The following is an 18,072-nucleotide window of genomic DNA, read 5'->3' on the forward strand; positions in this document are numbered from 1 at the left end:
GCAATAATCTTAAAATAAAGTTAAAACCTAAGAGTTAACATAAAATAAATCAACCACAAATTATAATCAACCAAAGTGCTCCAACTCATTTAATCAGGTTTTATAAAAATATTTGTTAGCCAACAAAATAAACATAGTAAGAAAAGATGATGAAAAACTATTTTTAAAGTTAAGTGCAGATGTAAAGCTTACCATGAATCTGTGTGTGAGATGTAAGGGTGTAGAACTCGACTGGAATGGCCTTTGTCGGGGAGTTGGCATGGGCCCATCATACAATGGCTTCTGAGATGTGACTGGTAGATTATGAATACTGCCTGCCTGATCATCGTCCTCCTCTTCTTTAGGAAGACCAGACTTTAGCACTGTAACATCTACAATAGGAAGAATTACAAGGCAATCATCAATACCAACAGCCTGGAGAAAGAAAAGCATTATGGAATCTAACAACCCTTCCCCTCATACTTAATGATAGCTGACACACCACTCGCTTCTTTCACCATGTTAGAGATACAGAGACAGTACAAAAGCACTGGTGGGTGAAACCAATGGTGCCTTAGCCTTAATCAAGGCAGTGGCACCAAACTATATTAGCAGTATTTCATTGTTAGCCACTACGCACTTTTGGTAAAAATGCTAGTTTTATTAAATCTTGACCTTTACACAGATTCTTTTTTAAAAGTTCTGTATGCTAAAATGTGAGTGTGCACAAAGAAGTACAATGGTTATCTTAAAAAAAAAAAAGTAAGTTGAGTAATGTTTCAATTGTAAGCTGAACAAATGATTTTTCATCAAATGTCAGCGAAGCTATGATTATTCAAACCTGGACATGTGGCAAAAATTTTCTTGGAAATGAATGAAGTGAGTCTGTCATTAAAAAAAAATAAATAACTGACAGAACTTGTTGCCAAAGATATATTTGAGCTTCCAAGCAAAACCTAGAATATTGGGGTAAAAAAAATCTGTATTTTGCCATCATGAGCTTGCCAACTTTCTAATATTTAATAACTTCTGATAAGACTGGCAATGATACTAACAAATATACTTATATTGGATATAGGAAATGTATCAATATGAAGGTCTAAACCGGAGTGAACCAGTAAATTATCAATGTGTATGTTGTAAAATAAAACATGGTTTAAAAAAATTCCATTCCAAGTTCAAGTTAGACCAATATAATAGAGTTTACTGCAGCTGCCAGATTCCACATTGCAAGTAACTGTTACAAAACTAATTATCTGCTGTGTTTTGGTGCCGTATCAAAGAACATCCACAATTGTTTGGACAGGCTTTTAAAATACTTCTCCTTTTACTTATTTGTGTGTAGCCAAATTTTCTTTATATATTTTAAGCAAAACCAATGTATGGCAGTGGAGTTAGTACAGAGGCAGACAAGAGAATCTAGCTGTCTTCTGTGTCCAACATTACAAAGAGTACAAGGCCACTCTTCTGCTTTTTTCATTTAAAAAAATCATCCACGTGTACATGAATTTACTAATGCTATTTTTAAGTAAGTCTTTTAAAAACTTCTCAGCTTTAACTTCTAACATGGAAAATAAAAATAGAACTAACTCTTCAAACAAAGTCTTTAGCGGTCCTCAAGATTTTTTTAGCGCATAAAAGTCTCCTGAGACCAAATTACTTGAGGAACACTGTTCTATAAATCCGTATGATTTAAATGAGGACAATTCACCACTACATTGACACTTTGCTAGATAATGTTCAAATATGTTCTAGGTACTTTAAATTGAAGGTTTTAAATTATAATCTCAATTTCTTTAAAAGATACAATACTACTAAGGTTATTTATTTCTTTTTGCTAGGTAGACACTCTACCACTTCAGTCAAACCCCCAGATCATCTATTTCTTTTTAAATTAGCTTAGTTGTTTCTATCTTTCAGAGACTTTGTCCGTTTCATCTAAATTGTTGAATTTATGGGCACAAAGTTTTTCATAATGTTCTCCTGTTATCCTTTAGGTATCAATAAGAGTGCTCTCTTGTAGAATGAATTATGTATGTAATTTTAAACTTTATAGTAATTACATTTACAAAAGTAAAAACAGCTAATAATTTTTATACCAATTTACAATATTGTTTCAACATGCACTCAACACTTAATTTTATTAAATCTTGACCTTTACAGATTCTTTTTAAAAAGTTCTATATGCTAAAATGTGAGTGTGCACAAAGAAGTACGATGGCTATCTTAAAAAAAAAGTAAGTTGAGTAATGTTTCAATTTTAAGCTGAACATTTTCATTTCCATACTATTCTCAAAATCTTACTTGGTTTTATTTGACACTTGTAACACTTCACAATTTGAGCTAGCTATATTTCAAATACTCAATAGCCACATGTGACTAATGGCTACCATACTGAATTAGCCTAAGGCTCTATGACCTATAGTGACAGCCTTTCTTTCAATCCTCATGTTATTAAGTTTTTTTCTTATTAATAACTTGTCTCTTCCTTGTTCTGTCAGGATAGAGACTTATCAATTTTATTGGTGTTTTTAAAGAACAAGTTTTTGGTTTCAATGACTTGCTCTGTAAGTTCTCTGCTATCAATTTAATTGAATTATGAATTATATTATTTTCTTCCTTTCCCTTGTTTAGGATTTAATTCCTTCTTTTCCTAGCTTGCTAAAGCAGGAAAATAGTTTGCTAATATAAGGTAAGAGTATATTCCTCACAAGTCATTCTCCAGAATAAAAGTCATCTCACATCATTGATTTGAAACTTTCTTTTTTTAACATAGGAATTAATGTCATAAGTCTCTGTCGAAGTAACACCTCAACTATATTCTACAAATTCAATTACTTTAAATAATGGCTTTCATAAAAAATTGAAAATGGTGGATTATTACATGCACAAAGTCAAAATCATACCAACTGAGTTTTCATCATCTTCTAGGATGTAACTTCGCTGTCTAGGACGACTTGAAGCTAGCATGAGGTCATCATCATTCCCATCATCATTTACAATCCCTTTTGAAAAAGACGGAATCTCAACTGCATTATCATTTAGAAAATCACCAGCATTACTTGTATCATCTCCATCAAAAAGATCACTGTAATCCTTTTCCACTCTGCTAGATACCTTAAACAAATCATTATAAATTAAAACATATTAGTAAAACTAAATCACTTAAAAGGCAATCTTTTTTTTTTGGTGGTGGCAGTGCTGGGAATAGACCAAGTGCCTTGTGCATGGTAGGCAAGTGCTCTAGCACTGAGCTACACACCCAGCCCCAAAAGACAATCTTTTGAAATATAGCTACACACTCTGCCAAGTAAGCAATAACAGTGATATAATATATAAATGTGTTCATTGTTTATAAGGATTGTACTTACATTTATATAATAAGATACAATCCCTACCTTAAATGCTTTGCAATCTGAGAAGGATTACAGGGACAGACATGTAAGCATGTACTGTATATAAGTTTATTCCTCAAGTCATTCTCCATAGTAGAAATCACCTCTCATTAATATAAGAAAGTCACTACAAAGTTTCTCACGGTCTAAGACATCCCCCAGAGTAGACAGGGTGAGTCTAATTAAGAAATATTATAAGCCCTATGGAAATGTCACAATAAGACCCCTTGTACAACTAATACATACCAATAAAAAAGTCTTAAAAAAAAAGGACATTCTCCCATTTACTTTTTTGTTTTGTTTTGTTTTTTTCATGAGACAGGGTCTCCTTATGTAGCCCAGGCTGGCCTGGAACTCAAAACCACCCCACCTTCCACCTTCACCCTTCCACACCCAGCTCCTCATCTACTTTTATTTTGAGCAAGATAATTACTTAGGTAATATCTTTTTTACACATTTGTTTTAAACCATCTCAGTTAAAGTTAGTTTTTTAAAAATGTTTATAGTAACCAAGTTATAGAACAAATAGAAATAGAAAAGAAGCAAAGAAATTCAACATAGATTTAATCATTATCTAGGAATGTAAATATGTCATTGCAGGAGTTGGATGTCATTGTAAACAAATTTTTGAATCACTTTACAAAATGAAACAGTAAGCAAAATAAATTGCAGTGATTCTAAATCACTCCTAAGATGGATGAAACTGCAAATATTAATCCAATGGAAATTTATAGTTTGGAACTATAAAATTCTAGCCAGAAAACTATTTATGGATTAAAGAGGAATACATCGCAAATATTTTAGAAGAAAATAAGCATAATTGTTTTGGAAAACTAATGTTAAATAAAACGAGAGAACAGGAAAAAGGTACTTCTAAATTCATGTATTTAAACATATTATTTGGTAAGTAATTAAATTAACAACCAAATGCTTTAAGATATTTAACCATTCTAGCTATAGACCTAAAAGTTTATGAACTGAATTCCAAAAACTTTAAGATTTTCTTATTGGAAAATTGGGTTTTCCCTTATATTTATGATGAGGGATATAAAATAATAACAGGTGTTATGACAGAAATAGTTACTATGAAAAGTTAAAGCAAAAAGAAAAAAGTAGTCAATTCTGGATAGAAGTATTAAAGAATTGAACTAAAAATTTTTTTTTTAACTTACACTTTTTTTTTTGCAGTATTGGGGATCAAAGTCAGGACCTTGTGCTTGCTAGGCAAGTGCTCTACCACTTGAGCCATGTCTCAGTTTGTGTTTTGTTTGTAATCATTACACACATATATGTTAGTCAAACAGTTTTACAAGATTTATTATACAAATGAAAACAGTCTTCTACATAGGCACCAACTTAACTTCTCTGCACAGTAAATCTTTCCAGCTCTTTTAGTGTCTTAGACATTTTCTTCCATACTTGTAAATAATATTCTAGGACTATTTTTTTGATTTTCCAGTTTTAGTCCTAGTCTGTTTAACAGGTCCTGCTAATTCTCTTCTATAGAAAATGAGGATGTGGTGTCCTTTTACAGCCACCTCCAACCCCATGTATGCAAGCACACTACTCTCCTACCCCAATCCTTCCACTGTATGCAGGTATAGTCTCATTTTGACTCAATCAAGAGTATGTTTAGGCTATGAATATGTAAATGCTATCCATAGCTGAATAAAAATAACAGCCTTGTAAGGTGCTGTACTAGATACACATAATTCATTTAATCCTCACAGTAACCCTAAGTCATACGTACAATTTCTATCTCCACTTTACAGATGCATATATTATGCTTATATTTCCTTTCTTTTATAACTTTTTGTTTTCCCTGGAGTTAAGATTTATCTCTTCTCTCTTTAAGCCCTACTGGGACAGATTCCCCAAAGATGATTTTTCCAATTTCCTCCCTGAAGAGCCTAAGGCCAGATGAAAATGTTCTGGAAGCCAAGTACAAGCGAGCTTAGATTTCAACATTCAAGCATCTCCACTTTCATTTAATCCTGTTTTCAGTACAGTATTCCCTATTCCCCCAAGCTAATGCCACTCAACTGTGTCTAGAATGCCTGGACCAAGTAGCTTCTCTCCTTTACTTTTCCCAGAGAATATACACTCTGCCAGAATACACGTGAGGATGGAGGAGGGCAGTTACCATCCTGTGCACACTGATATTGAGAATGGAGGACTCTATTTGCTTATTAAATCAACCCTATTACTTTCAGCCTCACTTTTAGAAGTATCTAGTGGTACCAAATTCTGAATCTTTGGGGATTTAGTTAGGTAAATGGTTGTAACCTCAAGTTTCCCTCCACTGCAGCCTTAGGATCCAATTGTTTGAGAAGCTAGTTTCTAACCACCCTTGTATTTTATAGCCTCTAAAACTTAATTCCTATCATTACTTAACTGTATTCTTTATCCTTATGCAATTAGTCATTTAAAATTTTTTTCTTTAATGTAGTTTTAATAGGGGTTAGAAGGAGCAGAGACAAATGCATGCATATCTTGTCTGCAACCTTTAACTCAAGTCTAAACCAAGACTTGAAATATGTAAAGGTGCATTTGCCAAGCAGGGTGAATAATGAACAAAAAATAGGTAACAATTTAAGGTACTTTGTAAGGTTATGTTACTAAGCAAAGGAGGTACATGGGGAGGTAGCTCTAAGAGCTAAGCCTAATTAAGAGCAGAAAAAGTTTGTAGGACAACTGAAACCTGTTAAAGTTATTAATTCTAAGTTTTAACTACTAACAATCTTCAGAATACCAAGACACTAAAATAATATCTCACAAAGGAAATTCCTGGGACAGGCTTTATGTGGGAGAGAAAGCTTCCTATACTCAGGAAACATTAGATTGAAAAAGTTTAGGACTAGGGGCATGGCTGAAGTGGTAGAGCACTTGCCTAGCAAGCACAAGGCCCTGAATTCAATCTCTAATATAAGGAAAAAAAAAAGTTTTCTTTATTATAGATAATTACTGAACATCTAAGGTAGAAACGTGAATATAACTTCACAAGAAAATAAGGTAGTTTGTTGTGTTTTCTAAATCCACACAAATTCAGAAACAGCTGGAAGAATCTGTTTTACCATATTACATATTACCTTAATTCTTGATGTCTTTGCACTGGGGTCACAAACATTTTCCAGGAGACCAAGGTTTCCCTCTGCATCAGTGTAAGATATTCGACCACAAGTAGGGTGCCATGCCAGGCCACAAATTGCATAGCCTTTCTCATGTTTCACCCTAAAAATTAAAAAGTGAGCTCTTCAAAAACTGTCAAGAAAAATATAAACTATGCATTTCTTTAGGCAAATTTTGGTTCGAAAAGGTTAAACAGCTTCTGATAATCCATGTAATCTAAATAATCTATACATAACCATTTTGATTAATAATCAAAACTTTGAAATATTTCATAGTAATACAAGAAACTAATAGAAGAAATGAGCTAAAAAGAACAAAAAGAAACACTGAATCATACCTCTCCATGCAATCTTTGGTTTCCACATTCCAAACTATAATTAAACCATTAATACTACCTGCAGCTAAGTATTGCCCACAGGGAGACCAGGTTACTATATTGAGTGTCTACAATGGAAAAACAAATAAGAATGTTGTATAATTTGAAACTAATACTCACTTTATTACTCCAAATTTAAATTTTTAAGTCCCTAGTCTATATTATTTCTAATTATATTTGATACACAAATGACAAGACAAAGTTTGCTTATTTTATTAACTTTCTTTTTCAACAATATTCAACCATCACTAGCAGATACTACTTTTCCTTGAGAAAATTATACCCACACAATTTTAAAAGTAAAATGTTACCATCCTGGAAAGAGACAATGCCCTCTTAGCATTCGAGATGAAAGAGAGGCAGTAAGTGAACTGAATCTGAATAAGCCAAAGCTGACCTACGGGGCCTATGCTCCCTTAACTCTAAAATATGTGTGCATGCGTGTGTGCACGTGGGTCTAAGAGAGGAAACAGAGAGCAGTAACTTTTCTTGCTCTAAAATTTGAGAGATATAAGAAAATGAGAGAGAGAAAAACTGAGAGAGCAGACTAACAACATACTTACTCTAAAATCCCAAAGACTATGGTCACAAGTCTCAGTGAAACTCACTTTACAATAAACACCAGTCACTAATAATTTAAGATTAACTTGCTCTAATGCTATGCTAGGGTTAAATTTTATTTCTTAGAACTTAAAAGGTTTTAAATCAAAACTCAAAGGAAAAAGGTCATGTAAGACCTAGCCAAGATCTATCTAGTGCCCAGTTATGAAGGAGGCAGAGGGAGAGAAAGCAGACACATACAACAATCGGAGCTGTTCTCCACTTCCCATAACATTTAACTGCAACTGTATTTAGTGAAATATGCATTAAATGTTCCCTACATTTAAGCCTACTTAAGAGTCACTTACAAAACCTACCTGAGAGATGAAACTATCTGAAAGATCAAATTGATTACTCCAAGTTTCTCTTCTGTATAGCTTTACAGACTTTTCCACAGGAATTGCTAATAACTATGAGGAAAGATCAAAATAATTTAAGTAAAAGAATACATTAAATTCAATTTGAAAAGAAAAAAGGATAAAATTCATCTAGATAAATTTATAAAACATAAAGGCAAAGCTGCAACTAGAAAATTACTTAAATTTTTTTTTTTTTGCGGTACTGGAGTTTGAACTCAGGGCTTCATGGTTACTAGGCAGGCGTAGGCACTCTACCACTTAGACCACTCCGCCAGTCCAACTTAAATTTTTTGGTTTTTTTTTTTTGGTGGTACTGGGGCTTGACCTATTCAAGGCTTGAGCTACTCCACCAGCCCTTTTTTGTGATGGGTTTTTCGAGACAGAGTCTCACAAACTATTTGCCTGGGCCAGCTTTGAACTGGGATCCTCCTGATCTCTGCCTCCTAAGTTGCTAGGATTACAGGCATGAGCCATAGGCACCCAGCTCCAACTTAAAAAATTTTGGTAAGGAAAAAATGGAAGATAATCACTCTATTGCTTGCTATGAAAAACAAAGAACTAATAGTTACTAGTACTTTTAATATTATTCCTAAAGGAATCTAGGCTTTTTTCATCTAAAAATTCACCTCATTTGCTGGAAGGAAATAAAACCAGAATTCTTTTAAAATCTTGAGGAAAAAAACATTTATCTTCCTAGATATTCTTCCAAATTCCAGATTAGTAAAAAAAAAAACCAAACTGGCGAGTGCCAATGGCTCATGCCTATAATCCTAGCTACTTGGGAGGCAGGGATAAGGAGAATCAAGACTCAAAGCCAGCCAGGCACACAGTTCACAAGACCCTATCTCAAAAATACCCAACACAAAAAAGAACCGGCAGAGTGGCTTAAGTGGTACTGTGCCTGCCTAGCAAGTACGATGTCCTGAGTTCAATTCCCATACTGCCAATGAAACAAACAAACAAACAAACAAAAACCTAGTTACATATTCAAAGTTGACAAGGACTAGAAGAGCTAATTCAAAGGCTGGAAAATAAAAGCCATTTACCTTCCCACTTTTTGGCTGCCAAGCAAGCCTGCAGATGGATTTTGCATTTACTACATCATTGCACTTTTGTAGTAGTGGCCAACTAATAGCACATGTCTGATAAAAAAAGAAAATTTATTTCTCTTTATGAAAATCCTCCCCAAAATACATGCATAACTGAGTACATTTAACCAGTGATTTCTTCAAACTCAGAAAAAAGCAACATTCTGCACTTAATACCTGATTAACCCACATTTATTTTAAGTACTTCAGATATATGAAGAGTACGAATCTTAAAAAAAAAGTATTTAAGTATTTTCTGTGCAGAATAAGCAGCAATATACTCACTGAATAAAGATGCACCCCCCCAAAAACACCCACCCCAATATATTAAATTTTTAATAAGTCTACAAAAATAAATAAAACTTGAAAAGTCTACCATAAAATGTTAAGGTGTCAAAGTCAGACTAAATAGTCCAAGAATGAGGGGAAGGAACTATGGCTACTAAGGCTTATCTGTAGGGGCTATTTTTCTCATCAGCCACATTTATTTCTAGAAATACCAAATCCACCCTGACTGCCTCAGGAAGACTTAGTCATTCCCTTTGCCAGTCCAGAGTGCATTTTCTTCATATAGCCTTTAAAACCTGTAACAGGCTCGGTTAGAATAAGATGTATGTATGACTCACCAAATCAAGTGTGGCCTGTGCCTTATTTATTTTTATATCACCAACATCTAATCCCAGACTCAACATATGGTAGCTATCTTATAAATATACAATGACTGAATTCCCTCTTGATTTTCAAAGCTTAAAAATGAAATACAAATCTATCATTCCCCTGTTTAAAGCATAAAAGCAATTAGTCTTTAAGATACTTATTATTGCATCAGATTATTCTGGAATTTGATCACAAAAACAATCTTAATGCTACTCAGAGAAACAAACTATAAAGAAAAATAACCATTTCGACCCTATAATTTGTAATACCCAATATATGACAGAAATGGGCAAAAAATATTAAATTCAAATTGATGAGTTTACCTGATCTGAAATGTGCCACACTCTGACAGATCCATCACAACTAGCTGATGTCTGCAGAACAAACAATACATTTCTCTGTAATTATAGCCATAATACTACATGGAAATTGGTTCAATTGATTCAATCAAATAGCCTTTCACTAAAGGGGTAAAGTTATCTGCTAATTCTCTCAAAATTTTAAATATCTTTAGGAAAAACATAAAAAGAGAGGAAAAAATAATTACCAGAAAGATGTCCTTTGGATCAAAAGAAAGACTTAAAACAGGGGCATCATGCCCTCGAAATGTTTTCTGTTGGCTACTATCCATCACATCCACAATTTTGACAAGAAAATCACTATGAACAGTAAGAGTAATGCACGTAAATAAATGGCAATACAAAAGTCTCTCCCATGACTTTCATAATCACAAGACTGAATGTTAAAATGTCTTTGTAGCAATCTGGAAAATTTAGTACCCAAATTTAATGACTTGCCTTTTAGTTTTGCTTCATAAAGATGCTGAAAACACAAGTCAAGATTTCCCATTATGTTAAAATATAAATACTTCCTAAATGGCTTCTTTAGTTACATCCTAAGCTTCTATTATTTGCTAATCTAATTATGGCCACAACCATTTTTAAAAGTACTATGTTTCACTACACCTCAGCAACTGAACCAATTGCATGTTTTTCTTATGAAAAATAAGCATCAAAGGAATCTGCAAAAATCTGATTGTACTACAACACAGGCTGAACCTAAAATAATTTTAAAATTTATATCAAGCTATCACCTTTCCCAGTCTTTTTCATCGTTTACTGAATAGGCTGTCTGCAAAGCAATGTATTTCAATTCACACACACACACACACACACACACAAAAAAAAATCACAAATTTATACTCAAAAACTTTTGCTAAATGTGATTCCCAGCACTGGGAAAAATTAAAGAAACTTTTACTAAAGATTTGACAATAACAAGTAAAAATAAATGGACAAAGTCCAGTGTTCTAAAAATATTACCCTGGAACAAATGAATGTTGCCTTTCAACATTATTTCTTTTTTGATGTCAGACAGCCTTACCTTGAACCAGCAGCAATTTTAGTACCATCCCCATTAAACACCACATGGTTTGCATTTGTAGTGAATCGAGTCAATATACCATCAGGAACTCCTTCAGGAAATGTGTGGACTTGAACAGTATTGTTAGAAACTGCAGTGACCAATTTTCCATTCTAAAAATAATAATAATAAACACTGGCATAACAAACCCAAATTAGTTGATAGACTCTCTACAATAAAAAACCCTGTAAGAAACAGAAAATCTCATAAACATAGTTTATGTCAAGAAAAAAAATAACCAGTGCACAACCTGACTGGAAAACTGAAAGTAAGAAAAAATTGCTAGCTTTAGAAAACTTAATACTACCTCCACCAGCTTATCTCTCAGCCTGTGATTTCTCTTTTACTTTTGTTAAAAACATTTCCAGCTGGCGGACTGGCCCAAGGGGTACAGCAATGATCTAGCAAGTGTGAGGCCAAGCTCAACCCCTAGTATGGCCAAAACAAAAAAAGAGGGAGAGAAAAACATTTAAGTAGTATTTCTATGAATTCCAAATGTCACAAAAATGAAGGGGGTTCACAAGAGTTTTACAGAGAAAACAGTTTCAATAAGAAAGGAAGATGTGAGAAGGCAGGATGTCAGCATTGCCCAAGATCCCTCAATAAAATTACGTCTTTTTGGAATAGGGTAAAGTTTAACATCAGAGTAAGTGTTTTAAGGCAATTTGTTACAGCAGTACAAAATTTTGCTTACTTTTTTCTTCCTTAGTCCTATATACACAAAAGCAACATATACTTATCATAGAAAAAAAAATATTAAAGAGCCCTAAGCAGAGTTTCCTACTCTTATGACTGGACAATAAATCTACATTACTTTAGGTTACATATTCTTTTTTTTTTAATATTAAAGTCCTATTGTATTTTTTTGGACATAATAGTGGTATTGTTTTCATGTTTTTTAAAACTGTCTTTTAGCAATACATATTTGAAATATTTAGGATGAGATAATACAATGTCTGGGATTGACTGTAAAGTAAAGAGAGGAAGTGAGTAAGAATATAGATGAAACAAAATTGGTTCTGAATTGATAATTGATGAAGCTAAGAAGTAGCTACACAGGCATTCATTAACCACTTAACTTTTTCTGTGATAAAAAGTTAAATAAAAATTAAACACTCCCTTACTTACTTTCCAGTGGCAATCAGTATTAGAATTTGATATATGCTTCCTGAAAACTTTCATTGAATAAATGATAGAAAAGGGGGTAGTGGAGAGGTTTGGTGTCGGCTCTATTTAATTAAACAGAATCAGGTTCATGTTGACTATACCTTTCTTTTGGGAGGGGGCGTACTTCACAAAGCATGGCCATTTTGTCATTTAATTTTACAATGGAGTAGTTGGTACATTTTTCTTTTGTTCTATAGTAGCCCCCACACCCAGGGGGTAATTTGGGCCTTTTGTGCAGCATACCTATGCTAGAAAGCTAGCCTTTCTGTGGGCTTTGGCCAGAGCTGTAATTAAGTCTTGGACAATTCCTGTTCATCTGATTATGATTCTTTTCTGGCCCATGTGGTTCCCTCCCTATGTGAAGCATCGGTTCTTAATCTGGTTTCCATTTTTCTAATTGAATATCACAGACCCACAGACTAGGTTTTTTTTTTTTTTTTTTTTTCATTAAAAAATTTTTTTTGGCAGTCCTGGGGTTTGAACTCACAGCTTTGAACTTATAAGGCAGGTTCACTACTTCTTGAGCCACACCTCCAGCCCTTTTTGCTCCGATGACTTTGGAGGTAAGATCTTGCTTTTTGCTCAGGCTGGCCTACCATCCTATTTTAAGCTTCCTGCTGGGAACAGGCTGGTGCCACTGTGCTTAGCTTTTTGTTGTTGAAATGGGGTCTGAGGAACTTTTTCCTACCAAGCTGGCCTGGCACCATGATCTTCCTCATCTTAACCTCTCGTATAGCTGGGATTATAGGCGTGAGCCACTGGTGCCTAAATGGGTAGTTTTTAAAAATTTTTTTTGAATTTATTTCTAACTGGACATGGTGGCACATGTCTGTAATCCCAGGATCATGAGTTTGCAGCCAGCCTGAACTACATAGTAGCCTTGCCTCGAAAAAGTCAAAAAATAAAAATTAAAAAAAATTATTTCTTACAGTTCTGGAGTTTGAAAAGTTCAAAGTCAGGTAGACCACAAATGTGAGAGCTTTCTTGCTGGTGGGGCTCTGCAGCACTCTGAGACTAGGTTGGCCGTCATATGGTGGGACTGGGCAAGCATAGGTTACATATTCTTAACTATTTTCTATATCCACATAAACATATGCATTCATTTAAAAATTTTAACAAGCATAACACTACACTACATAGACTGTTCTGCAACTTACTTTCTTATTTTCAACTTAATTGTAAAAATCTTTTCAGAGGCAAATATATGTATTTCCTTTTTAGTGGTTATGGTATTTCATTGTATAACTACCAAAATTTATAAAATTACTTCTCTGTTGAAGGCCCCTTAATTGTTTCTAACTTCTGCCATTACAAACAATAGTTTTACTAGTATCTTTGTCCTCATAAACTTGGAAGTATTTTCATGGGGAGAAAAGCTGAAAATGATTGTGTATTATAATTTTGATACATGGTATCAGTTAGTTCTTTCTTTCTTTTCTTTTTTTTTAAGAAGTAGTGGGGTTTGAACTCAGTGCCTCACACTTGCTGGGCAGATGCTCTACCACTTGAGCCATGTCCAAAGTTGCTTTCTTGGTTTTAACTATTTTTCAGGACTGGCTTCAGACCGTACCTATTGCCTCTCATGTAGCTGGGATCACAGACATGTACCATCAGACCTAGTTTGTTGACTAAGATGGGATCTCGCTAACCTTTTGCCTGGGCCGAACTCAAACTGCAATCCTCCCAATCTCCACCTCCCAAGTAGCTGGAATTACAGGCATGAGACACCACAACTGGCTCAATTTGCTTTTTTAAAAAAGGCTTCTCACTTATGCTTCCAGCAACTGTGTATAATACTTAATTCTCCAAGCACTCACTATTACTGGGATTAGAAATATTTTTCATTCTTGCCAAGTTGATGGAGGAAAAAAAATACCCAGTTGTTTAATTTGCATTCTTTGATTTTTGGTCATTTGTATTTTTGTTTCTAGGAATCTATTTTTCCATCATATGTAATCATTTCAAAAAGAATATCTAGAATATCTAAAAGACTATCTCATCTACCTTAATGAGCCTGAGTTTGGAAAAATATGAATCCGGTAGGAAGATTTTTTTTCTAGCCAAATGCAATACAGTCAAAATTCATCACAAATAAAAATCTTAGTGGTTTTTCTGCATTATTGTTATTTACTTATTTTTGTGATGCTGGGAACCAAACTCAGGGCCACATGAACGCTAGGCAAGCAGTCTCCCACTGAGCCACACACCCAGCCTCTTAGTGGTTTGCAGGTATTTAATTTCCAAAGCCTTCTGAAAATATGTTTTCATTCTCTAAGAAATCTATATCTCATTCCCATTATTTGTCTCACAAAACATTAGAAACATGTGAAATAGGTACACATACAGAGGTTTTGAAAAAGCTAATGAAACATTCCTATCTTCTTGAATAATTTCTTAAGTATTCTAGATAGTGAGTATCTTAGTCCATTTTGTGCTGCTATACCAATTCTACTGACTGAGTAATTTACAATCAACAGAAATTTATTTCCTCATGATCTCATGATTTTGGAGGCTCGTTAAGTCCACAGTCAAGGAACTGGCATCTAATAAGGACCTTTTGCTGAGTCATCCCATGGCCAAAGACAAAGAGAGGGCAAGAGAGAATAAGAAGACCCAATTCACCTTTTTCTAATGAGCTCATTCTCACAATAACAAACCCACTTCCAGGATAATGGCACTAATCCACTCATGAGGACAGAGTCCTCATGGCCTGTCATCTCTCATTAGGCCCTACCTTCCAACACTACTGTGTTGGGGATTAGTTTGTAACACAGGCTTTTGGTGGACACATTCAAACCACAACAATGAGCTAAAAATACCAAACTTTCTTGTGTATATTTTAATTGGCTCACCATTAATATCTATTCATCATGTTTAGTAAATCTTTCATATTTTATCTTTAAAATTCTTAGGCAAGTTATGGCATTAGTACATATCTTGCATATTATTTCATAAGACAAACAAACAAAAAGGTATATCTACATTCAAAACAGAACTTCTATAAAAATATTTTCACCCAAGCATAAAAATCACATGGCACTATCATTTCTCATGCCATGTTGTAACTGTCTCTACTACCTTCAAAGCACACGAATACGCCTTTTCTCCAACATTAATGGACTTAGGATCGTCATCGTCCAAGTCTTCCCAAATTCTCACATCACCATCACTTCCACAAGTCACAATACAACTGTAAAGAAAATACAGGCATCAAAGTCATTCTGCTTTAGGCACATTAATTTTTTTGGAATGCTATCTTTATATATTTTCAAATAAAACAAGGCATTAGCCAATAGTTTTTCTCAGTTTATACGAATAAACTTTACTAACAAGGACTGCTAGTTTCCTGTTTTATCAGATGAAAGAATTTTTAGATTTGTATTTAAACAATAAACTACAAATGGTTGAAGAAAAACATACAAGCAGGTTATCGGGTCTCACCTTTACTTCACTACCACCTGAAGTAGGCAGTGAGTGCTACTCTGCAATCCAACTACATTTTCCTAGTCCATTTAACTTTCCCTCTCCTAACAATTTATCTCATACCTCCTCCTCTTCCTTTAAACTTTCACCTCTTCCCCCACTCTCAATTAATGACTTTGCTTATAATTTCACTCAGAAAACAGAAGCAATCTATGGTAATTGTTCACATTACTTTCCATCCACCTAGGTCACCTTCCCTACCCTTATTTATTTGCCTACACTCCCATCTCTTTGGTCAGTCACTTTCCTTGTGTACTAGAACCAAGTCTTTCTCACCTATTCATTGACATCACTTTAGCAATTCCTCCTCCTTCTACTATAACATCAACTTCTCACTCTCTATTAGGTAGGTCATCTCCACTCACATATATGCTAATAATCTATTTCCCCTTAAGCAAAAACCAAAATAATCTTTCCTGACCCCACATTCCCATTCAACCACATTCATTCTTTGAAAATGTCATCCTCACTAGTTCAAATTCCTCTTCTTCCATCCTCTGGAATCCACTCCAACAAGGTTTTCAACCCTTGCCACTCTATAAATCTTGCTCAAGATCACCAATGGCTTCCACATTGCTAAATCTAATGGTGAATTCTCAAGTGTCAAGTATTTCCAACACCTGCAAGTGACAGCATCATTTCTCCAACTGGAGCATCCAGAAACACAGATGTTATCCCTGACACCTCTCTTTGTCCTTAATATCTGAAACTTCCTGTTGACTTCACCTTTTAAATATTTCTTGACTATATCCTGTTTTCTCCCCACCCATACCCACTCTAGTTCAAGTTTCCATCACCATCGAAATAAAAATGTAACAGTCTGCATCCCTTCCTGCTCCTTTTCTAATTCATGCTTCATATAAAAAAAAAGAGACTAATCACAACTCCCTGCTTCAAACCTTCAATGCCTTCCCACTGCTTTCAGAATAAAAACAAGATTCCTTAATAAAACCAGAAGGCCTTGCATAGGGCACTCCCTGCTTACCTTCAGATTCATCTCTCATCAACCTCAGCCTCCCTCTACAGTTTAGCATCAATAGCTTTCTTTTAATTCTTGGGCATACCATGGTCCCTGGCTGCACTGAGCCTTTCAACATCAGAGTTCCCTCTGCTTAGATGCCAGAATCACCACCCCCCTGCTACACCTTTTATACTTCCTAATGCCTATTCAATCTTCAGATCACATCCAAGAAACACTTACTCAAAAAGCCTTCCCTACTGCCTCAAATTGGATCAGCTTCCCCTCCCATATACTTATCACTGCACATATAGTTGTATATCTATGTGCATTTCTAAATATGCATTTATTTTTGTGGTTAACTGCAGCTCAATGCCAATCAACCCAGAAAGACCTTAAGCTCAATAAAGGAAAAGATCATGCCTTGTTTGCACTATTGTATATCTAGTCCCCAGCAGAGTAGACACACAAATATTCCTTTCAGTTAATCAATCAACATAGGAGTGGCAGTGCAAGCCACAGAACTGGACAGACCTTCTTAGGCATAGGGTTTACAAAGATGAAAGGGACCAGAATAACCCTAGGAAAATATCACTGTTTAGGAATTAAGCAGAGGAAACTTAAAAAAAAAAAAAAGAAAGAAAGAAAAAAGAAAAAATAAAGGTCAGAAAGTTTAAGAGAAAGAACATCACTAAAGCCAATGGAGGACAGCAAACCAAACACAACACGGACCACTGAATGTGACAAACAGGAGCATCCAGTTTGTCACAAAATTAATGTCAGACGCAGAGAAATGAAAACAGGGGCGGTGGGGGGAGCTCGCCTCGCCTCTTTCCAACTGCTCTGGAAATAACATTTTAACTTTTCTGACATACTAAAATTACCATGACAGTCCGAAGCAAAAAAAAAAAAAAAAAAAAAACCAGGAATTATCTGTTTCCCCTTAGATTTCAACATTATTCCTCTCTGTGTGCACGAGTCATTTTTCTATTGACTTAAGAGTTACACCCGAATTGTCCTTTTCGTTTCTCAAAGAACCTTACCTCCCAGAATCATCGAAACAGACGTCCGTGTGTCCTTCTGTATGTCCATACCTCATCGGCTTCTGTATGGCCGGCATCTTTTCCTTTCCCTTCCTGGAAGTGGCTTAGAAAAGCTAGCGTTTTTTTTATTTTGAGGTAGGGGGAGGCTCGTCTCCTCCCGGGCACGCTCTCCGCAGCCCCGTTTTTCCAACCCGAGTGGCACCAGCGGAAGGTCTGTCACACAGCAAGCCGAGCAGGGGACACACTACTCTGGGGCAGGTGCGGGCAGTGGGAATGAGCGCGCGCCAGGGAAGCCAGCATCCACGCCCGGGGAAGGTAGAGCAGAGAGCAGCAAGCCAGCGTCCGCGCACCGCCGCTTCCCGCGCTCGGGCGCGCTTGCCACACTGCGCCTGCGCAGCCCGCCCACGCCCAGCGCG

General features: G+C 35.3%; 1 protein-coding gene across 4 annotated transcripts in view; it reads right to left on the reverse strand.

Annotated features, from left to right (window-relative positions):
* The window catches only part of Wdhd1 (WD repeat and HMG-box DNA binding protein 1), a 51,099-nt gene extending 33,071 nt beyond the window's left edge, over positions 1–18,028 (reverse strand). For all 4 annotated transcript variants that reach the window (XM_074067970.1, XM_074067972.1, XM_020175567.2 and 1 more), the window contains exons 1-11: positions 17,657–18,028; positions 15,251–15,362; positions 10,967–11,118; positions 10,131–10,242; positions 9,907–9,957; positions 8,885–8,980; positions 7,797–7,889; positions 6,841–6,947; positions 6,464–6,605; positions 2,886–3,096; positions 193–371 (exon numbers count right to left, since the gene is read on the reverse strand). In XM_074067970.1, the coding sequence (XP_073924071.1) occupies positions 193–371; positions 2,886–3,096; positions 6,464–6,605; positions 6,841–6,947; positions 7,797–7,889; positions 8,885–8,980; positions 9,907–9,957; positions 10,131–10,242; positions 10,967–11,118; positions 15,251–15,362; positions 17,657–17,733 (1,332 nt within the window). In that variant the 5' untranslated portion in view covers positions 17,734–18,028. The remainder of the gene's footprint in view (positions 1–192; positions 372–2,885; positions 3,097–6,463; positions 6,606–6,840; positions 6,948–7,796; positions 7,890–8,884; positions 8,981–9,906; positions 9,958–10,130; positions 10,243–10,966; positions 11,119–15,250; positions 15,363–17,656) is intronic.
* Positions 18,029–18,072: the final 44 nt, after the last annotated feature.

Source organism: Castor canadensis, chromosome 3 (genome assembly GCF_047511655.1).
Source record: "Castor canadensis chromosome 3, mCasCan1.hap1v2, whole genome shotgun sequence".
NCBI classification, from domain to species: Eukaryota; Metazoa; Chordata; class Mammalia; order Rodentia; family Castoridae; genus Castor; species Castor canadensis.